This window comes from Hypomesus nipponensis, chromosome 14 (assembly GCF_054491055.1).
Source record: "Hypomesus nipponensis isolate SF chromosome 14, ASM5449105v1, whole genome shotgun sequence".
Lineage (NCBI taxonomy): Eukaryota > Metazoa > Chordata > Actinopteri > Osmeriformes > Osmeridae > Hypomesus > Hypomesus nipponensis.
In genome coordinates this window covers 5978440-6002373 of record NC_140374.1, presented here as the reverse complement: position 1 = coordinate 6002373, position 23934 = coordinate 5978440, and the positions used below count along the sequence as shown (strand labels likewise).

Below are 23934 nucleotides of genomic sequence, written 5' to 3'. Positions count from 1 at the left end.
AATCTGTGTGTGTGTGTGTGAGGGTGAGAGCATGATGGTGGAATAGTTTATTGTTTGGGTAAACTTCTGGACTGCCCTGAGTGAATTTCGGAACTATCAAAACAAAAACATCAACGGAGGTTGATGTTCCTCTTACCTTGGAACTGTGTCCGTGTGAGGTTGACTGCTCCTACAGATTACAGATTCCTCCCGTGTCAAAGGTTCTCTCAGCCCTAAATACAGCACATCTCCATTCTTTTGAAACTCACAAGTACGCTTCCAGAAATATTTTCTTAGACATTGCCATCGAATGTTTTCCAAACTTGATCTCTCTCCCATCTGAGATGTTTTACGGTACAGTACAATACAATACTGTACTGTGCATTTTTTCCACACAACCTTATAAAAGCAACCAGATGGGTTGGAGGATGGTGGTGGCTAAACTGGTACCTCCTCCAGGGCTTGCATGTGGGCCTGCCTCCTCTGTTGTAAATAGCTGCTAACCAATCATTATTTGCTTAATTGGACCAATTCAGCATGTTTTCCCAAAGTCCTAAGTAGTTTACGATTTCAAGACACAAACACGAAGCGACCATCCTTTTCTTCGTCTGTTCACCAGCTGAGACACCAATACCCAGAATTCCTCCTGTGTGAGAGGCGAGGCGAGATGTACATGATGGTCTGAACAAAGGAATTTCAGCTTGTAAATAGTACATTTTCTTGTAAATATATCCCACTTATTGAAAATGTAAATGTATTTGTCATTGGGAGGATAGACCATCTTAACTCCTCAACGGCCGCCGTGGCCTAGCAAGGTAACTGTGACAGTAATACAGTTATAGACTGTTGGACTCAGTTAGAAAGATGTCGATCTCCAAAATAACAATACAACACTTTGTTTATCTTTGTGTGATTTACATTATCCAAATAAGCTTGGAATTTGAAATAAATCGTCACTTCTTCCAAGTGACTTTAAGTACGATATTAGGGCATGAAATGAATGTTTTTCAACCCATTCAGCAGACGCTAGCTGTGGGGAAGTGAGTTCAGTTCCCTTAGCGGAGGTAATCTAGTCTGTTGAGTGGACAGCATTAGAAGTCCTGTGCAGGAGAGGTCCTGTGAGGGGCTCTCGTCTTTTCATTTTCTCACACAAGAAAAAACGTGTAAATAGAGTGAAAAGGCTTCACTCATACTAATGCATTGAATTCCTGTTTTTCTTTGTAGACAAAGTGGTTGCTGAATAGAACCCAGTCATCACTTGTAAGCAGCGAGGGCGTAGCACTCCTGACATGATATTACTGTAAACCATGCTGAAAACCAGTATCAGTAGGGAAAATCTGGTCTCTTTTCCATTAGCTCATTCCTTGATTGGGATGGCAGCTCTCCGGTACAACGTGCAACACCTCAGCCACCTTTGAGGAACGCAGCTCCCAGGCTCATTTGAATCACAATGGCCTATGTCCCTCTGGGCCTGGGTGGTGGGGCCTCCCATCCTCCCATCCTTCCAGCCCCCCCCCCCCCCAATCCTCCCATCCTCCCAGTCCTCCACCCCGTCCCTGCTCCTGGGGCCTGGCTCTGCAAGGAGAGGTAGAGTGGCGGAGTGGTGGAAGAAGTGAACGTGTGACGGACCTCTCCACCCCCTCCAGGAGCCCCGGCACAGGGGAGCCGGCCCCTCTGACATCATCGGGGCCCTGCAGCCCTGGGAAGTTGAGCATGTGAGCTTCCCCAGGTCATTAGGGAAAGGCTTGAAAAGACTGTCACCAGGAAGGAGATAAGCCGCGAGGGGCGCAGTAATAAGGCCCTGAATAATGGCCCTTCTGTGGAGAGCCACTGCGGACACAGGAACGGGGATTAAAGTGAGCCTGAAAAGGAGAAAGTCAATGGACCTCCACAAAAATATGAACCGAACCACAGGGTGAATGGTGGGGGACATATCAGCATTCTAGGGCTCCTTCCCTGGGCCCGTCAAGCTGAAGGAGAGGGGTGGGGGGTTCTGTGTTGGGGGTCTCTCCTGGGGTGGGATGGCCTTTCTAAAAGGAATGTATTTCTGGTGAGTTAGTGCATAGTGTCTCTATGCCTGTCTTTAAGAATCCACATGGACCCGAATTCACATGCACTCTCTGAACCCGTCACAAATAAAGTAATACAGAAGAGCTGGTAGCCATACAGCGTCTGGGTATGCGTTTAGCATGTTCAAGACCGAGTGCATTTCTGTGTGTTCAGTGAATGTGCTTTGCGTGTGTTTCGTCTGTGCATTTTGTGTCCTCGCATCGCGTGAGTGTTTTGTGTGTGTGTTCCTGCATGTGTGTGTGTGTTTTGTGTGTGTATGTGTGTTTTGTGTCTTATCGTGAATACGTGCGTGTGTGTTTGGTGTGTATATGTGACTCGTGTGTGTGTTCAATCTGGCCGTGAATGTTAACACTGTAGGCAAGGCTTTGTTTCTTCCTGTGGGTTATTCAGATAAGATTGTGTTCACCTCTTTTACCCTTCGTCTGTCCACATGCTGTGAAAGGAAAGCCTATTTCCCTTTCTTAAAACTCTTTCCCATAGATCAAGGATACAGCTTATCCTTCACCATGTTGATTAAAAGTGTTCCATGAAAAGCATTGGCATCTCTCACAACAGCAGTGAATCGAGTATAGACCAATAAATGGCACATATTGACAGATCGTTTCCGTTCCACTTTGGAAGTAATACTTGCATCACTCATAAAAGTAACTGTTGGTATCTCTCAATCTCTCTCAATTTCAGGCCATGATGAAATAGCTTCTAGTCATGCACAATGAACATTTAGAAATCTCCACCTCCAACCTTAACCAAATTGTCATTTTTGCATTTCAACGCATATACAGTACTTGCTTTTGCTGATGCTTTATGGCTGCTTTCAGAACTCAATGCCTTGAGTTATTGGTAGAATATTGATTATCTACGTGACTTGGGACTGACTGATGGCTTGGATGTGTTTACCTTGGCTTGGACCGTAACATACACCTACACAATCTGCTGACCTGATGTCAGCTATTATAGGAAACGCCACTTTCAATCTGTCTGCTAAATCTAGTTTTGGACCCCATGAAATGCAATAAAATAATTGTGAAGTCCTAAGTCTAAGCAGTTCTTCGCTTGCTGTTGCATAATAGATGAGGCTGTCAATTGCCAAGTCATTAGATCTTTCTCCCCAAAGCACACAATGTGAATCCATTTACGATCTTGCTGCAGCACGTCTTCCCCTAACGTGAGCCACATTGACCAGCCCACGGAGGGGTAACGTGAAGCAGACACGTGGGGATCCACTCAGGTGGGCTGAGAGCTGTAGGGGCCTCCTGGAGTTCGGCAGGCCTGCCTTCTTTCGCCTCAGTCCATCACACACTCGTTGACAATAACACAATTGCTTGTCTTCAATTGGATACACATCCATCCCATGAACAGTATACATCAGTCAATCACGCACTGACTGATAACAATACACACACTTGTTTTGCATTGGGAAAGGCACACGTGCCATGCCTGGTTGTGCTCACACTATGGAGGAAACTGTGTTATAGTCATTACACATCTTGTAGTTGGTGAATAGGAGCCTCGGCCTCTAGTCAATCGCACACTCAGCCCACCCTCCAACACAGCATGGTTCCACATGCCTCCAAGTTCCTATTCTTTCACTCTGCCCTTAAACATTCTGCCGCCACACAAACACAGGCTGGTCTCCTCAACACACACACACACAAACACACAACAACACTTCAACACAGCACACAAATCACCCCACTGTTAGCCACACAAATAAACCCTGGCCCCTCTCACTCAAAGCACACTCCCTCCTCAGACGACCCCCATAAGCACAGGCTTACCCCAGACCCAGTTAACCCACTCAACCGGACTCCCTCCCCATCCAGCTGCCTGCTGCAACATTGTCCCTGCATCACTGTCAATGTCACCATTACCACCATGCGCTCCACATGCCAACCCCGCCACCAACCCTTCCCTCGCCGCGCCAGGCTCCCAGGAATCATCCCACGATTGTTTTGTCACACGGCCGAGAGGCGAGCGGCGGGCCAAAGCCCTGGTCTCTCCCTGCAGGAGACCCCCTTGACTCTGGCTGGCTCTGGCTGGAGAACAGGCAGCCTGCAGCGGGCTCAGCTCAACCCTAGGACCCCCGCCTCTCCAAGCCCCCCACCCAGCCCGGAGCGGAGAGGAGAGACAGGCAGGTCTGTGAATAGGCGTGAAGTTTGAATAGGCATCCCGTCAGAAAGGACTAACGGGTGGTCTGTGGATGTCAGGCAATGGACTGCATGGAAGCGGCCCGGCCAAAGGAGCTCTCATGCAATGTCACCCCGAACAATTACGCGGTAAAAAAATGTTCCAGACGAACTGAACAACTTTTGCTTTGTTTCACTCGCCGTGTTTCCTGTGTTTTTCAAAGGCATCTCTCTCTCGCTCTCTCTCTCTCTCTCTCTCTCTCTCTCTCTCTCTCTCTCTCTCTCTCTCTCTCTGGTCTGTCAAAATCGGCCTCTTGTCACTTGTCATTGGATTTTTCAAGTTTCATTTTCATGTTAGCATTAGCCTCTGAGCATAAATTGCTTTCAGCACACTGACATCCCCATGCTGGGTCCCATTGAGTGTGGGAAGGTGCCTGTTCAGATGAGGCCTGTCTCCGGGCCTTTCTGTCTGTTAAATGTTGTGGTAAATGGGGGTGTGGACACAACAGGCCCTCTGCCCCCTTGAGGGTCCCACGGTAAAGATATTTCTGTCTGCCTGTCATCACATCACACACACACATTCACACACCCACACAGAGCAGCCTTTGATCAGGGTCTCCCTCAGGTGTTTTCCTCTGCTGCTGACTATTGTTTACATGACTGCACACTATCAGGCAGAATGACAATACCTGTTAAGCCCAAACCTGAGCTGTGTTAGCTGGGAGTGATTGGTTGGATGTGATGGGGGTTGCAGTCAGTCATACTTTACACGACAAAAATGTATAATTATCATTCATCAATTCATTTCTAATTCATCCCTTCTACCTTAATTTCTACACTACACTCAGTAGTGTAGTAAAACATTTTTTACTGAAGAACTGTCTCTGTAAAGTTCTTTTAAAAACAATGTTTTTTCGGTTCCAGATACAACTGATATAATAATGCATTAATTGTTTTATCCAAAGCAAAGCATAGTTCAGGAGGGATTTGAACTTGCAATCTTTTACGTAATCAGCAGTCAAGTTCCCCAACCACTAAGCAATACCCTCCTTTTGTCAGTCTATTGTTTGGCAGTATCAAGTAACAGTAATAGTTATTTTTGGGATCCTAATCTGCAGGGTCAGCTGTGGACCTCTTTAAAACTCTTTATTGTATTGATTCATTTAAAGAAGATCTGTCTGGTTTGCTTTTTCCACAGCACAACTCCGGCCGTCCGGTAGTCACAACGCCTGGGAGATCCCAGCTGTTGGTCTGAGGAGGGAGCCATTCATCACAGCACTATATCAAATGTAATAGAGATCCAACAGAGTTTTATGAGCTGCACGCACTGGTTGAGAGTGCTGAAATGCTCCTATGGAGAAATTAAGCTGCTGGAAGTTGGGGGCTGTGGCTGAACTTGGGGGCTGGGGGTGAGGATGACGGCCAGGGGCTGGGAGATGGGGGATGGGGGATTGGACTGGAGCTTGGGGCTGGGGCTGGGGTCAGGGCCAAAGCCGAGGCCAGGTGTGGGACCAAGGCTGGGGCTGAGGCTGGGGGGGGCTGGGGTTGAGACTGGAGACTGGAGACTGGAGAGGATGGGGCTGTGCAGGGTTGGGAGAGGGGGGCAGTTCTGATGCTGCATCCAGCTGCAGCAGTCTCCAGATGGGGGGCTAAATGAAGACCACCTGGACTGGGACTCATGCCATTGGATTTACACAGTTTGGGATTTGAAACAGGCCTGGGAATTATTTTGGTTAGAGGGGATGGGTTGGTGGGTGGTGGTAGAGGGGGGAAGGGAAGGCACATCAGCTCTGATGTCATGAACCTGGTGCAGGCCGTAGCTCATGTTATGACTAATACGTACAAAGATCCACAGGGGCCAGTTCTATGTGATGAATCAATCACTGTATTATATACAGTTTTAATATACAACTTTTTCAATTTTCTGGAAACTATTATTTAATAACTGTTAGGAAGGGTAGGGTAGAGTCGTAATCTGAGTTTATTCAATTGTGGATGTTTTACTTTGATGAAATGAGAAGTTGTGGTTCTCATTAGAATATAGTTATCTCACATTTGCACCCTTTCATGCTATCTAGGATCATGGGACTTTAATTAATCTGATACTGTTTTCAAACTGTCTTTGTTGTATTTATATTAAGGCAGATTTTCAGATAGCACATCTAATAAAGCTTTGATGTTTTGGAGATTGTAAGTGGCTTGAACAATGATGATAAATATCAGATTATCCTTTGATTTAGCTGTCTCTTTCACCTAATCAAAATCACATACATCTGCCACAAAATGCACAGACCCACCCAGACACACACATACGCACACAAACACACACACACACACACGCACACACACACACACACACACAAAGACACACACACACACACACACACACACACAGAGAGAGCAAACAGAGATTAATCCAAGGAGACTGGTTGTCTGCATGTGTCTGTAGATAGAGTCAGGCCTGGGCAGCGTGTTAACAGGTGTGGCACCAATTTCCTTTGGCCACAGGCAGTCCAGGTACTAAAGCAGCTAAGAGGCTCCATAACGTCCAGAGAAGTCCCCATTCAAACTGTGCTAAATTGATTCTATTCACGGCAGTCCTGGCACTGACAAATGAAAAGCCTGCACTGTTAACATTTTTTTCCTTTTCACAGTTTTTCCCCTCTAATATTTTACAAATGTTCCCTGTATTTCAAAATGACATGGAAATCATATTAAAATATTCATTATAAACTGTTTATTTAAATGATTAATGCGATTTTATAAACAAGATATGTATAAATGGGATACAGAAAATATCTGGTTTTAACAGCTTTAAATGACATTCTTTTTTTTTTATTCGCTCTTATTCATCAATAAAGTAGATTTTACCGTCAGGCTCTGAGGGCATCCTGAATCTGGACCTCCTCAAACTTCCCCCCTCCCCCACCTCTGTTCAACTCTGTGAGACGGTTGGGTGGAATCTCTCTTCCCCATGCCTACCTTGTCTGTTGGGGAAATGTGTGTGCATTTTCATTTTTCAGGTGTATGACTATTTTGAGGTGTATTACTATCCTAACAATTAAAATGTGTAGCTAGTTCATGGAATCATAGGAATATTTCGGATATTTTTTGGCACCCCTGCTGCCAGAAAATGTATTGTCCAACAATGTATCACAGGTAATATCAGTCTAAATGCAAAATGGGAAGGTGGGAGGATGTTGCTCATTGGTTAGAGCTGTCGACCGGCCATTAAGAGGTCACAGGTTCAACCCCCCCTTACTGTCCTTCCCTTTTTATTAAGTGTCTGATGAATAAATACATTAAGAGTCAGGGGGAAGACGAAAAAGGCCAAGGATTCAACTGTGGGACTGAACAAAGTGACTACCACTGTGAAGTGTGAACTCTCCTCCAGCCTTATCAAGACGGGGGGCATTCTACACACTAAATTTAGGCCCTGTTAGTGTCTGCCGAGGCTGGTTATCTGTGTGAGGGTGCCGGGGCTCTGGGAACTGCCATGTTCTCTGAGAGAAGCGGCTCTTCATCAAGGGACACCCTGGCAGAATGAAGCCTCCACGCTGAGGACAGGCCTGTGCGAGGACGTGGGAGAGGGGGAGGAATGCCCAACCCCTCCGTGGGTTGAAGCGTCTTATCCTGTCATCAGTGGACAGGATGAACCTCAGAGCTGAAGGCTGTTCTGTGATGGGGGGGATAAGGGGGTGGAGGAGCGGGGGAGTGGGGAGAAAAACGTCCGGCCTGCAGAGGGACAGGCTTGAGGCTGGTGGGTGATGATGGTGTGCATGGGTGTGTGAAGGAAGGAGCTGAAGGGACAGTTATGTGGGCGGTACTGTTAAAGCCGTAAGGGGGTGGGGTGGGGTGAGGTTGGGGGCTCTGTGACCAGTACCGCTCTTGTTCGGCCTTGGCTTCGATGAAGTGGATAAATGCCCTCGTAGACACATGGTTGATTAACTGTGTAAATGGTCATGAAAAACACAAGATCTTCAGTGTTGAATGGAAACGTTCTCTGTCTAATGATTCAAATAAAAAGATTTTTTGACACTTCTCTCATTTCTCAGTACTGTATGTGAAACACAAATTAAAGGGATTCACTCTCCACTCTACTCCAATTAGTCCAATTAGTTACTGTTTAGCTTTTACAGTAACATTGCCCTTCAGCAGCTTGGTCCAGACACAACGTTCTAGTGAGTCACTCCTCTCCACAAGCTCAATGTAAATAACGCTCTGAGAAGCACTCCATCTCCCAGCATCTGGACAATGCTAAGCCAACTAAATCAACAGTGAGAGGTGATCCCCAGTGTGGTTTCCATTATGTGCTTTTCTATCGCCATCAAAAGGAGATGAAGGCAAACTGATCGAAGAGCAGACCAATGCTATGGAGGGAGCATGTTTCATGTCAGTATAATCTAACGTGTCAGTGTGTTTGAAATGTTCGAGTCTCACCTATGTCCGTTTCACCTGACGAGATACTGTATTTCACCATGTTATATCTGGAGCGAGATGGTAACCTATAATCTTATAACATTCCTAAATGTTTAACCCGGTGTTGACCAGAGACTACGGAGGCACCTGTAGCTGAGATAAACTGAAAAATAGGCTTAATAATGGATGTGTGCTTGTACTTCTCATCTCCCCCTCAAGGCCAGAGGATTTTTAATAGACTTTTTAATGGAAACGTGGACCCCCTATGCACAAGTCTGACCCAGCTTTAATGTTCCAGCTCCTCATTTAGTGTTATGACAGGATGAGTTAGTCTAAGCCGGCCTGTCCCTGTTGCAGCTAATTAGCAGGCAAGCTCAGCGCTCTCAGACAGTGGGCCCATGGGGCATTCTCCCAGCCTAAACTGACCATACCTATGGGAGACCCTTAATGGACAGAAGACCCCAACACTGGACTCTCATTGGCCGCTCAGCAACATACCCACCCAATGCGCTGGCCCCGTTATTTTGGTTTCAGTTCACAAATAGTGCAGCAGTTGTCTCGCCAGTGGGCTGCAGGGCTTTAACTGACATTCCTCTGCTTTCCCACCCTTTCGTTCAATCTATGGCCCACCAAATGAATATATGCTGGATATGGTCTTTTTTACGCTCCATGATCCACGGGATTGCTCTGAAGGTCCCTTCTGGGAGACAGTTTACATGCAATCATTTAAATAAGGGTGTAATCATATCTTTGATGGGTTCTCCGATTCTTAGTGTGACATGTTTTGCGGCATTACAACCCCCTCCGGGGATGATTAAAAGGGAAGGGGTAGAGGAGATTAGAGGGAAATGTGTGTTTGAGATGGTGGACTTGTCTATGAGCACGAGGCTATCCTTTAGGAAGTCCACACAGCTCATTTCCCTTGTGCTCTGAGATTTCTAAACATAACCTGCTGACCCTGACCTACTGAGGGAGAGAGAGAGAGTAGAGGAAAGGAGAGGAGAGGGAAGAAGGGAGGGAGATGGAGAGATTTAGAGAAGAAAAGAAAAGTGAAAGGGAACTCATAGGAGTTAGCAAAACAAAGTATGAGAAGAGTTAAAAGAATGAGAGGAAAAGGGAGAGAGAGCAAGATAATCAGTGTAGAAATGAAAAATGGTTGAAGGAGACATGGAGAAATGGGAATGAAAGTGGAGAAGAGCTGAATTGCAAGAAGAAAGGAAACAGGGAGTGAGATATTTCAAGACAAAGAGAGAGAGAGAGAGAGAGAGAGAGAGAGAGAGAGAGAGAGAGAGAGAGAGAGAGAGAGAGAGAGAGAGAGAGAGAGAGAGAAAGACCCTGGGCTTGATTATTCTTTCATCCACAGATGGATCCAGGACATATTCATCATCTCTTGCTACCTCACAGAGAGAACTGAAGAATAGAGCTTCAGACTTGCCCAGTCTTCAACATTGAGATCATCCATTAGACGCCACACCTAGGATATTGTATAGACTTAAAATGGGCAAAAAAGGACCCCCTATTGGACTGTCATCAAATCTCATGAGTCAGTGCAGCTAAAAGTTCACAGCTGTTAATAACCCAAATACTGGGCAGCTGTCACCGGCAGGGCCCGTAGCACTTATCACCGCAGGATTAGTTTACGATGTGACGTTCGAAAAAGCCTGCCAAGAGAAATGATCCACGCTTTGTAATTCAATGTACCTCACTGAGTCAAAAAAGGATGAGTTTCAATGATTTCAAAGACGGCATGGGATGACTGTGGCCAGATGAGGTAAAGACCCTAATTGAATGTAAGTCCAGACTCTTGAAACGTATCTCGGTCAAGTATGTGTTGTGGGTGAGAGTACAGTAGCATGTGAGCGTCTCCTCTTGAGTGTGCAGGGGCACCCTTCTCTCTGAGGGGGGAGTTGGAAACGTGATTGCTTGCAAATCAGACAGCTGCTACAGGGAATACGTTTCTCTATGAAATCTGAGCCCTCACAGACATTCACATGGCTCAGATAGCAGACAACACGCTGGGCAAAGAGGCTGTCCCCAGCCCCAGTAAACTGCTACCCTGGCCTCTGTTTGCGTCTTCCTGGAGTCTACACAGGGTTTAAGGATCCCCACAAACTTTGTGTGTGACTGTGATCTCAAACGTGGACCTTTTTATTTCTTTGCTACTCAATTGTAATTACAGTAAGTGTTTAATTTCACAGATTCAGTTTGAATGAATGTTCTCTTCTGTCTGAAACCTGCCGTCAATTTCAGCACAATCTGCAGCAGTAAAACTTCAGTAACACATCACACTTCGCTCTCCCACATGGTCCTACGCACACACAAACATTCCCTTCCCACAGTGCTCTTCAGACCTGTCTCCCCATGGCACCCATTAGTGGTAGAAACCTGTGCAATGCTTGGTATAGAAAACAGAACTAAGTAGGTGTTTGCCCCAAGAGGGGATCAGCAGAGAAATCTCAGCCTGGAGTTAGGGGGGGTTGTACCAACACATGTTTAGAGAGCCTCATTTAATGGAGCTTTCCTTTCCAGGTCAAAGCCCCTATAGGTTGAGCTCACATATGGCTCAAATCTCACCTGGATTAAGAAAAGATAGGGGAGGGAAGAGATGACAGACTAATACCTGGATGTCTTCTGGGCCATCTGTTCACATGCCTCCTGGTTTGGTTGCACTCGATACAAATTAGCTGTATTTAAAACCAAAACAAGCTATGGGTTAAAGGAGAAACATATGAAAAATGGAAATGTTGAAAGACAAGTGTTGAACAAGATCCAAAACAAAGCTGGAATTAGAATGAAAAGATCAAGCACCGCAGACAAATAGGATCCATCTTGGTGATGTTTGTTTGCTCGTGGTGAAATTGCCCCAGCAACACAATGATCATCAAGAGGCTTTCTTAGGTCTTCTCTTAGTGCCATTCAATCCCAAAGGGTAAACATCAAGCTGTCAAGCTCAAAAGGGATCCCAAAACACCAGACTGTGTTTCTATGAAAGCAATAGGATTGTGCTATACAATTACTCTGTACTCTGTTTTCAAAACAATCCTCATAACTTACTGTGAAAACCCTATCCTGTCTGGCTTCCCTTCACAGATGGAAATCTTAAAATAAATACATCTATTTACCATTTTTACAGTCATCTTAGGGGACAAAGCACAGTTATAGTAGGGAGAGAGAAGTGTTTTGACAGCGTTTTTAAAGATGTCTACAGGGCTAAAGCTAACAATGCACCACTCAATGGGAGCAGGAAAGAAGTTGACAGACCACTGTGTTTAAAGGCAATGGAATTTCTCAGCTTATGAAGGTCTGTGAAGGGCAACGTATGGGGGGGGCGGAAGCTTCCTTGGGAGGGGGGGGCTTAATCTGGAGTGCAAGCCAACACAGGTCTCAGGTGGCCGAGCCTCTTGATCATCCACCATGAGAAGCACCTGAGCTGGGAAAGCTGTGGGAGAGGGAGGTCATGGTGGAGGTGGGAGGAGGAGATGGAAGGCGGGAGGTAGGAAGGGGGAGGGGAAAGGGTGAAGGGAGGGAGGGGAGGGGGGACAGAAGGAGGGAGATGGGAGGAAGGGGGTGAGTAAGAGGTTGAGGGGGGAGGGAGGCTGTGGTGGTGGTTGTGGGAGAGGGGGAGGGAGGGAAGGGGGAAGGGAATAGGGGGGAGATGAAGTGGGGGGGTGAGATGGGGAGGGAGGGAGGCGGTGGTGGAGGTTGGAGGATTTGAGAGAGGGAGGGAGACAAGGGGCATGGTCACTATGTTGTGGTTACTCCCTTGGTGACATAGTAACCTCATCCCATTTACACTTCACTGCCTCCCTTTACTCCTCCGATGATTTGCATCGTTGGACCAGCACTATGTGGCATGAAACATTCATTGTGTGGGTATACATTCATTACTCGAGAACAAGAGTAGTTTGAGGGTATACTAGCTATATGATCTTACATAACATCTCACTCCATTCACTTTCAGTATACCGGTGAATAATTGGTGATTCTCTGGCTAGACCACAGGTGGAGTCAGTGCCCTCTAAGCTTGACTCATACAAGCAAACACAGGTCAACGGATCCGCAGTTGCAACACAGCGGAGGGAGTGGCGCGCAAGGTTCCTTTCTTACCCATGTATATCTGGAGGTATAGATCACTGTTATGACTGGGAGTTCAAACCCACTGAACCATGGCAGGGAGGGGATGTGAGTTGTACGAGAGCTCTCAAGGCCGAGACAAGCTTTGCCCAAACTGGGAGAGGCTGGAGGGGGGTTGCCCCCGCAGGATGATAATTCACCGGGGATGCCAGTTGAAAGGCCCCCACTGCTGTTTGCAGTCATGGTGTACAGTACCGACTAGCACTTATCACTCTCACTTTGGAGCCTCTTTCACTGTCACATCTGGACAGAGGTTGACAATCATACGTGTGTCCAATTAAGAAATGTGTTGATATCATTCTCCTGCTTCTGTGATACAGGGGTGTTGTTTGAGTGGCACTGACAAGCCTTAAAAGCCCTATTGGGTCGACTTTAATTCTCAGAGTATTACTTTTTGATCCTCCTGTCAACGTTGGTTGGTTGTATATCTTAGATTAACACATTTTCTAGGAGCAAAGATTTTTCGGGGGAGGAACAGCACAGCTATTACATTATAAATCAGGGTGAAATATTGTGTTGAGTAAATTATCAACAAAGGTTGAAGATCAAAAGCCAGATTGGGGCAGTGAATAAAGAGGACAATACTTGGGCTTTTAATCTTCTATTTTCCCAGTTCAGAAGCACTGAATGAATTGATGTAACAACATTTTTACAAAGGCACTTATTATGTGATTTTTTGTTTGTATCCCAAGCCCCCAATGTCCGCAGTCATACATCCTGTCAGATGCCCTCTCTGATACACAGGCTTTGAGACACCACCGTGGTCGGTCTCCACTTAAAAGGACAATACTTAAATGGTCACATCCTCTTTGCTGAGATTTCCTTCTCACACGGGTAAATCTTCAGAATGCACCCTACCCCCATCCTTACTATAACCCCCCATACCCCCCCATACCCCCCCTTCCACCCCGTTACTCAAATCCAAGCCTCGTAGGGTAAATCCAGGCTGAGGGGGCATGAAAGGATGAGAGTGACTCCAGAGTTTCCAATCTCTGACAAAGAGCTGGTCGACATTTTGAACTCGTACCCTCCTCTGAACGGCACTCTTGTCACTGTCATTTGATCTGTGGAGCACTGACCTCAACTGTCAACAATTAGTGGCTGCCAGGGGCATGAGAAATGGGGCGTGAGGGAAAGGGCGTGAGGTTTCTATTGTAAAGTAGGACATTGTTTATTTATTCAAGAATCCTTCCTATGGTCCAATATTCTGTCAAAAATGGAGGACAGGGCCAAAGTCGCAGGTAGAGTGAGGGATAAAGAATGGGAAGCACAGTAAAACCGTGGTCTGACTGTGCACATCTGGTGGGAGGATGAGAGTCCCACAAGCCGGTGGGACATCTCCTTCATTAACCACTACATCTGTAGAGGATTAATGAGAATAGGAGGAAGTTATACAAGTCTGCCTACCCACTCAGGCCTGCAGCTCCTCTCAGAAGTCAGAAGGTGCTGTAGCTGATGAAAGTTTGTTAGGAGAAGCTAGGGTTCGTAAAGGTATAGCCCAAGGAGAGCTTGGCACCTGTTTGGCACGCCACCAGCTAGATTCTCTTTGTTACAAGCATGAACATTGGGACGTTTTTTCCTTGTCCTCTTAATCTTCGGGAATCAGGATTTGAAAACTCAGGATTGAGCAAAGATGTACAGTACCAGTCAAAAGTTTGGACGCTTGGGAAAATGTGTCAACATTTTTGACTGGTACAGTAAAACATGAAAATAAACAGAATGTGATTCTGTTTTTGAAAAGATTGTAGAAGGTAATCTTAAAAGCCCTGGATTTGTTCACTATTTCATAATCAGGATAGGTCTAAGGAGTTGCAGAAAGAGAGAGAGAGAGAGAGAGAGAGAGAGAGAGAGAGGGGGGGGGGGTCCTCAGAGGACTGAGAATAGATGTGGACTGTAACTTGTTAGTGTTTGTCAAATTCGATTACTCCACATTCACAGTATGGCTTGATCATAAAAGAATTCTGAAAGTGGTTTAGGAATCAATGGCTTCGCAGGAGGTTCGGAAACGGATGAATAACACCTCAGGGAAGCATCTGAGAGGCTGTAAAGAGAATTACTTAGACCGAACAATAACTCTATCTCCCAACCTCTCCCATTAACATGCAGCAAAAGGTGTTTGCTTTGAACAGTCATGAGCTTATTTGAATTTACCTCGCGGGTAGGTCAAATGAACAATGCGCCAGCTGTATTATAGGCTACTATATAGCTGACCGTTAATAAAACGTATCATTCCATCCAAATTAGTATCAAGACATTGGTGGCCAGGGGATACAGCACACAATTGGCGCCGTATTGAAAACATCCCGACTTTAAATACTAAGTTCACATTTTTTTAAGTCATTGACTATTACGCTCAAACAGTAGCCGTTTAGATAGTTTTCAGTGTAATTATTTCTTTGTTCAGTTTCAGTGAATGCAACTAAACTAGCTACCGAACGTGCTTTTTGAATAAATAATAGCCATAACGTCGGGTATAGGATGTTTTTGTGTGAAGTCAAAGCGGAGGATCTTACAAGATCCAAAAGCGCTTCCGGTGAGCCCACCGAATCTAATCACGCACAATACGGTGACATTTGTGGCCAAAGGGGATGAAAAACAAGAGCCTTTTCAAATGTCCATCAAGTGTGTGCTAGACTTTACGTGCCCAAATGACTAACGAGGATCTGACCATTTCCGAGGCCAAGGAAACCCAACTTTGTCCATGTGGCGTTGAGCGAGGCCGATGGCAAACTCTAGGCTATATAACACTTCCAGTGTTGCAATCAACAACAGCCTAGTTATTTATATGTATCTGGAGTGAGAATTTAGTAATAAAGACTCACGGCCTAAAAGCTAAAAGTATTATGGTCTCATCAATTGCTTTTGCCTCGTTTTACTTTTCAGTGTCTCTGAGATATTTCTGATGGAGTAGCCTAAAGGATGGACATTTATCGAGGGATACGTTCAGATTGCAAAAATATCAAAATACTTGGAGGCTGATGCTGACTAATGTTCCACTTTGTGATGAACGTCTGAACTGCTGAATTCATTTAGAAAATAGACTGCCCCATGATGGTTGAGCACTCAACCATTGGCTGCCAGGCATAGGGGCGTTCCTTGTGAAGTTGGTGAGTGCTTAGGGTGCAAGGAGTGTTCAATGGATGGCTAAGAAAAAGTAGTTGGCACTGATCCCTAACAGACGTGGTTTACATTGAGCAGCAATTCTTTGGAATGGTAAATAGTGTGGGTTTACTGTGAGTAGTGGATGCATGTTTCGTAGGTAATGCGATGAGGCCAGTGCACTTTGCAAGACTTGCGCTGCAGAGAGCCTCCGCGGATCCCACGACCTGTTGCTGACAAGCCGGGAGAAGGAGAGGGAGAGCCGCTTGATAGAGGGTAGTGCCTTGGAGACCAGAGCCGCGGTTTCTTCGCTGAGGAAATCATGCAGTTTGCAATTTGGCTGGTTGGACTAATGTGTCATCTGTCAGCACTTGTCCGGAGCTCACTGGAATACCGATTACATCCGAAGCAAGGTAATTATCTATCAAATGTATAGGGATACCGCCCGGATAAATAGCCTAACTTTAAGTAACTGCATTACTGGCTAAAAAAGATTTTTGTTATAACCGAATATTAATATGACTTACATGACTGTGTAGCTTATTTTATTTTAGCTCATAATGTTACCTTTGTGCATCAACTGTTTGGACGAATAGGCAATAACCCGATATGATTTTCTTTGCTTTTTAGAAAGTTTCATCAAACAATTGTCATCTTATGAAATCATCACACCGCTCCGAATAAATGATTACGGAGAATTATTTCCACACAAGATGCACTACAAACGGAAACGGAGAAGTTTAAATGTTGATATGTCTGGTTTACGGACTCACTACAGAGTTGACGCTTTCGGACAACGCTTTCATCTCAATTTGACTGCCGACTCCGGCTTTATCGCTCCCTCCTACACGGTGACACATATGGGAGCGGAGAACAGCAATGCAACGGGCTCCCATCAAGATCTTAGCGATATGCGGCACTGCTTTTTCCGCGGACACGTCAACGCTCAGACTGAATTCGCCGCAGTCTTCAGTTTGTGCACTGGCCTTGTGAGTATAACTTTCCCCATAAACTTAAATACTTTTATCAGCTAATGCTGACAAGTGTTTCGTCTGATTCCCATGTCGACGTATTCCTCATTTTACCAACACAAGGGACATGCATAAGGGTGTAACGTGAACAAGTGTCTTAAGACATGTCTTTAACACAGGAGTGGTGCATCTCAGGTGCCACTTGGATGATGCTATTAGGCCTACACACACACACACACACACACACACACACATACACACACACACACACACACACACACACACACACACACACAAACACACTAGCATTAGGTCGTCTTTAATTTCTGGATACTTTTAGGCTCACATGGTGTTTGCCAAATGCTACAGCTGTCACCCCATGTTTTATTAGCCAATTAAATCCCTTGTGATTTGACACCCACTACTGCCTGACTCTCATGTGATATGTTACCCTAAGTTCTAACCTGTTTACAAACTTGGCACGCTTGATTACTTTGTGATGTCATTGGGGCTGGGAAGGTGGGGAGGGGAGTGGGGAGGGGGGTTACATCCAGACCATTGAGGAAAGGCACGTCTAAAAGAGTATCATCATTCCTGACAGTGTAGCAAGCAGATTACTAGTGTGGAACTTAATGTGTCATGAGACTCACAAGGTTGAGCCTAGTGCAGGTTTTGACTCATGCCTGCCTTGGGATCTGTTGTGTTTGAGGTAGAGTTGTGTGGCCGCCAGGTCGCCAGGTCACCGACAACCACAGCCTTTGAGTAACCCTGTACAGGTCACTGCAACCCAAGACCCATGCTTGTGCATGATGTCGAGTGCACAATCTTAGCTGTGGAACTTTACTGGCGTCTGATTGGGTCTACTGATGGGTACAACTCACCAAGGTGATGGAGTAACCAATCAACTCCTCTCTCACCTCACGAGCTCATTTCATGACTTGATATATGTGTGTCGATAAAACTCTAGTTTAGGCTTTTGATGGTCGCTCTGCCCAACTTTGATATGTGATCTGGGGCTCTTTAGTAAACATGTTTGCATCTTGAAAGTTTATTAGTGCTCTTGGTGAAGTCGTCATCATTGTTATCACTCATTGAGAATGACAGGACAATGGAGACAGCCAGTGTTCAGCCCTCCCATGGCTTGGGGCTGCTGGGTCATAAAAGTGTTGTCTCTGATCACTGGGGCTCCACCGACGAGCACATTTTGGTGTGATGAGGTCATTAAGCAATGATTAAGCCTTGAAACAAAGGGGTCATTCTGAGAACGTGGTCCTCTCCTCACGCCCCAACCCCCCACTAGCTGCTGGCCCGGGCAGATATAAGGCTTGGTGATGTTGCTCAGTGTGGACGCCCCCCCCCCCCCCCCCCTCATCATAAGGTCTGTTTCAGCACTCCATCCTGAACAGCTACCATTGTGTTCCCAAACTTGGGTCGAAGGAGTGATTAATCAGTGTGAGGTAATCCTTGAGGCTGATCCTCTAGCTTGTCTTTGGGGAAACAGAAATGTACTCCTCAAACGCCTCAGGAGCAAGAGGGCTGGGGCATGGGTGCAGTTGCTGCTTTCTAAGCTGGTTAAGGATTATTTGCATGTGCCTAGCTTTTTCAAAGACAAGAGAGAGACCAAGACGTTTGATGATGATCTTGTATCGAAAACTTCATTCATTCATTCATTCATTTACATAGCCCAGGCTGCTTTCGAGCATTGCCAATCTGCGTCTGCGTTTAACAGAGTTGACGCAAAGCTTCGATTTGAACAACTTTTGGCAGCTATCACGCTGTTTTCCTGTTTACTTTATATGTTATTATAACCTAGTTACTACGCTGTATATCCACTGACTTTGAGGCCTGTACGTATGTAGAGCTGCAGCGTTCAGTCTGTGTGGCACACAGTGTACACAGGCTGTGCTCAAACGTGTATCCCGCCCTGACAGGACAGGAGGGGAAATGTACACATTTGCATGTTGTGGACGTTTTTCCGCGTCTTCCATTTTCCATCGTCCAACGTCCATCACTTCTTTGAGTGCCTCTTCTGAAAAAGACAGCACACCTGAGGCTGATGTTCTGTTACAGGGGGTGTATCAAATGACCATACAAACACCTTTTGTGCTCAGGGCAGAGACTTAGTGGCTGTGGTACTAAGAAGCTTTGTCAGAACCTCAGTGGCCACATGTAGTATCGGCATTCCTCCTTCATGACTACATGATGTCACTTTTCCCATTGCTTTTCTGTCACTCTTCCAAGACAGCTTGCGTGGATAAAGTATGTTATCTAGTAGTCCTCAGATCCTTACCTCTTAAGCTGTGTGCTGCACGGATGCAAAGGACTGAACATTTTGAAGTAATGCCAGTAGGATAAAATGTATATTATATATAGTATTAACTACTTACTAACTGAGAGTGAGGTCATGACGGTTAGTAAGTAGTCAGTACAGTATAGTATAGAATAGTTTAATATAGTACAGTATGCTATATATAATACACAGTATACTGTAAATTAGTAATGATGTTTGTGATTGATTATCAAAAGTGTACGTGATATATTTTGAAAAGTCAGATTTACTCAGTGACCCAAATCCAGGGGATTATCTATGTCATGTTTTTGACAGTGATGGACACAGAACTTTCTTAAGTGGTCAATTTTTCCTTTTCCTACTGTCAAACATGAGAAGTTGCCCAGACAAGTGGAACTGATGATGTATACAGTAACACTCCAACTGAACCTGGGGCTAGAACTCTGTCCACATCAGCCATACATACATCACGCAGAGAACACCGAGCAATTATTAGACATGCCACAGAACACAACTGGGACTAATAATTCCATCCAGTAAGAAATCCTCCCCCCCAACAGTCCTCAACTTTGAAACAAGTCTTTGCTAGTGTTAGCTCAGAGCAAGATGAGCCCTTCACAGTATGGCTCGTCCGATGAATAATTCCTTACTTTCTCTCGCAGATCGGGACGTTTACCACGCACCACGGTGAATACTTCTTGGAGCCTCTGTTGAACGTGGAGGGGGAGGAGTATGACGAGGAACACAACAAGCCCCACTTGGTGTACAGACACCAGAGGACAAGCAAGAGCACCCCAAGCCAGCCCACAGAGCACTGCGCAGCCTCAGGTAACAGACACACCACAGCCTCCATAAACACCACCCCTCTGGGGCTTCTTCCTCTATACTTACCGTCTTCATGACCTGCAGTCAAACTCTGTGCTACAGCAATGAGCACCTACACCGAAAGTACAAATTATACTCAGTCACGATTTTTGACTGGCAGGTTGGTGTGAAGATCTGAGCCTCGATTGAGGGGGTGTTATAGAAATCCTTGATTAAATTAAGCAAAACGCATTCCAGCCTCGTCTGGTGTGTTGTTCCTCACGTTTCTGAAGCCTTTACGCCCATGAAGTGCTTTGAGACTCTGGCAGAGCAGGCAAAGAAAATAATTGCTCTTTAGTTTGTGGTGGGGGAGAAAAAGCACTCAAGAGTCTACCCTTCCCTGCACTTTGGAGGCAATTTAAATGTTCTCCCTGTTTAATTTGAATTTTTATAGCAGGAGCCTTTAGGTGGTGGAGAGGCCCTCAGGAGAAAGCGAAGTGACCCTGCAATGTTCCCCCGTGACACAGGCCCTCAAAGGAGCTCTCGCAGCAAGCTTTGTGGGCGACCCTTTGTCGCCTGATGCTATAAATCTTTTATGTGCTGGACGCTTGATTTGCTTGTTGTCTGAACCCAGTTATTGTTCCGTGGAGGTGGCCATTGTTTGTGGCCGAAGTTTAAAGTAGTCAGAGTGACCCAAGGGGCCAGGCCAATACCTCCTTAATATGCTTCCCCTTTCATTCCATGACTCTGTGTGTGGCAAACTGCGAGGGAGAAATCTGGAGGGTCTCAGGATGGTCTTTAGAGGCCTTTGAAACATGCTTGTGTGTTGGCCCAGGGCGGGAGACAGCTGAAAGACAAGGGGTTATCTTGCTAGCTAGCGGCGGGTCTGCCAAAACCCACCTAATGCTTCTTTAATATCTCAGCCTACTTCACCACAGATTAGATACATTGATATGTTTTCTATTCACAAACTCAAACACTGGCAACCATGCCTTCTCACCCTTTAATACGTCCATTGAGCCTGCCGTTGGGAGATGGAAGGGGAGACATTGAGGACACCTGCAGGTTTCATCAAAGGGCAGTAGGAACACAATGGCGGCCAGGATTAAAGAAGCGGGGCTGGGACAGGACTGGGAGGTGTCCCAGTGCCGTGGTTCCTCAGCTCTTATCAGATAGGCCGCTCTCCAGATGCACAGATAATTGGTTTCTTTGAAGGCCCCAGTGGGCCCCGGCTAGTAGCTCCCCTGTCTTTTTAAGGGAACGAGTGCACGCCGCACACTGGTAGTATCGGGCCCTGGAGTAAACATACTCTCAGTTGTGTGTTGTCGTCCTCTCAGAGCACGAGAAAGAGTTTCTCACCAGAATATTTGTGTTACTTTCCCAGTCGACTACACGGCTGATTTTAGAAAAGGGATGCACTTGTGTCGGTGTTCATGCTGTCATGGTCTTGGTGGCATTGCCGACTGTTTGCAATCATCCACCTCTGTAACTCTTTCTCCTCCCTTACTCCCTTATCCTCCCTAACCTTCTGTTCAGACCCCAAAATGTTGCCTAAATAGGGAGCTCTCAACCGCAGCCTAATTGCTGAGAGCAAATTGCATTATGCAACTCAGGACCACCAAGACGAGGGCTGCTTAGGTGGGAAAACTCTCACGACTGTACAATGTATACTGTTTATTTGAAGAAAAAAAAAACATTCTTCTTGATTGAGACTATGTACTTGTAGGAGAAGTGTGGACTGTGTTCTCATGGAACCATACCATTATGTAGGTTAGTCGTTAAGCCCTCGGCCATCTCACTTAACCAGCTGCTCTCTAAAGTCAGCTGTAGCAGTACCATCAGTATTCCCCAGCACATGCAGCTGTGAAAGAGTGGGGAACCTGTTGCAGTCGCGAAGGGCAGATTCCTCTCTTCCTATCCCTCTGTCCCTCCATCCTTCTTCCTGAGGAGGTATAAAAGCAGTCTTTGTAAGGGTCAATGATCTCATGGTCCTCTCTCTCTCCACTCTGCATGCCTCTGTGAAAGGGGAGTCTTGTCTTAAATCAAAGTTGCTAGCCTGAGTTTGATTGCTGGGGGGGGGGGGGGGCTGAAAGGTTTGGGACGTTGGGACGTTGGGGGGGGGGGGGTGGAGGGTCACAGTCAAACCTGCCAAATGTCCCAGTTGGTCAGAAAACACATGGAAATGCCAGATTCTTCACAAAAGCCCCAGTCTGCCAGTCCTCTTCTCTCTGTACATTTAAAAATATATTTGTTTTACTGGTCCATTCAGCCTGTCGTTCTTTTTCTTCCCCCTTCTCCGTGTGTTCTTCGGGGAGATGTCTTTTTGAATCAGACAAAGATGAAACAAGTTGTGTTTTGTCGAGTGGTCTTTCAGGCCACAAACAAAATGTATATCCGCTGAAAGATAAATCCGGCAAGATAAGGTTCATGTTTGAGTTATCCTGGCTCCTATGCCTATACAACATGCAGTACAAGGTACTTTTCAGTCTAGGAACGCCATAAGGGAGACCTATTTGGTACACTATACTGTAGGTCTATGCACAATGGCACAGTATAGGTGCATTCATTCCCAAGATGGTGTAGTCCTGTTTCCGCCATTGGATTGATTTAGTCTTTTCACAACTGACACATGTTGAGAGACAAGGAACAGAATGTTTCCACTTAATGATGAAGTGGAAGTTTAAGGGATCCACTTTTTCCTTGTTGTGAGCCCTTTGGTCTTTCAACATAATTCTCAAAATGTCCTCACGCATATCCTCTCTAACGGTAGAGTGTTGAAAAGTCAGAGTTGGGCCTGGCTTCATGGAAAATAAAATTTAGTTGTTTCTGCAGTCATGACATACAGTACAAAGCTGTTGTTTTAGTTAACCTGTCCTGTGTTTGTTCATGCATTGTTGATAGAGCACTGAAGCATGTTCGTGCTAGACATGGAAAAATGTTCAATTGAAAGTTTCCATACGATACACAATGAACAATTTGTCCTTCCATCTGATTTTGAACAGAAATCCCCCATAGTTGTGAACCACAAGTCTGTGGAACAGCTATTTTCCTTGAACTCAACTGACCTTCATTTTCCTGCACCTACTCCACCCCCAGCACTTCTGTAACCCCTTGGCCTGCGTAAGTCATCCTGGGTGGTTCTGCTGCTGTTTGCGATACCTGTGGAGCTAAGGAGCTGCTGAGTAGGTGATTAGCGTTTTAAAGAGCGGATCGTTCTTCATTGTGCCAGCCGCCCTGGCTTTGAAAGCCCCCGGGGAAGTACCTTGTCGGCCTGAAATCACGACAGTGAGCTTCCTTAATGAAACCTTCTAAGGGTTATCTGTCTGTGTGCTTGCATGGCAGTCTCCAAGTGCTCTTCAGACAGAGATAGACAGGAGGATGGGGGCGTCTCGGCATAGGGGCGGATTCTTCTGTCTCAGCGCTCGCTAGCTCCATGGGCTGGCATGAGAAGTGGCACAGTTTCGTCATCTTGTTCATCCTCTCACACAGTCCCAGGTCTGTTCCTCTGGTGTCGGTGCCATCGGTCTCGTATTGCTACTGAATGGAACGATTAACGTAGGCGGAGGCATAAGTTGTGACTGTAGGTGTTTACTAGACTCGAAACCCATACTGGCTTTCATGAGGAAGCCGGTAGAAAACAGGATTGTGTGCTAGATCAGGAAGAGAGGCCAGCACAGTCCTGTCACTGGCATCAGCGTTGACAGGACTTTGCCGTAGCATGCTATGTGCCCCCTCACCCTGTTCGCCGGTGGGAATCTCCCTTGTATAGAGGGTGCTCCAAATACTAGCATCAGGGTCTCTTCTCAATGGGTTCATTTACATGGAAAATGCTCTCTCTTGCCCTCGCCGTCAATCCCCAGGCTTGAACTAGCCGCCTTGAATTGCTTCCCTTTTTCATTGAATGCTTTCATGTACGTGAATAGAGGCGCTTGTTACTTGTGACCTCACTTCCCCTTTGTTTGGACCCGCGGGTCACAAGAGGGGACCTTGGGCCTTGCCCTTCTCGAGGTGCCTGGCCTGGTTCGGAGGCTTCGTTTAGGGG

The 23934-nt window shown here is 46.0% G+C and overlaps 1 protein-coding gene across 1 annotated transcript in view; it reads left to right on the top strand.

The window, feature by feature from the left end:
• Positions 1 to 15896: 15896 nt before the first annotated feature.
• LOC146258413 (A disintegrin and metalloproteinase with thrombospondin motifs 20) overlaps positions 15897 to 23934 on the top strand; it is a 75978-nt gene continuing 67940 nt past the window's right edge. Inside the window, exons 1-3 of the mRNA XM_084671494.1 lie at positions 15897 to 16240; positions 16458 to 16816; positions 19751 to 19916. Coding sequence (XP_084527620.1) covers positions 16150 to 16240; positions 16458 to 16816; positions 19751 to 19916 — 616 coding nt within the window. The 5' untranslated portion in view covers positions 15897 to 16149. The remainder of the gene's footprint in view (positions 16241 to 16457; positions 16817 to 19750; positions 19917 to 23934) is intronic.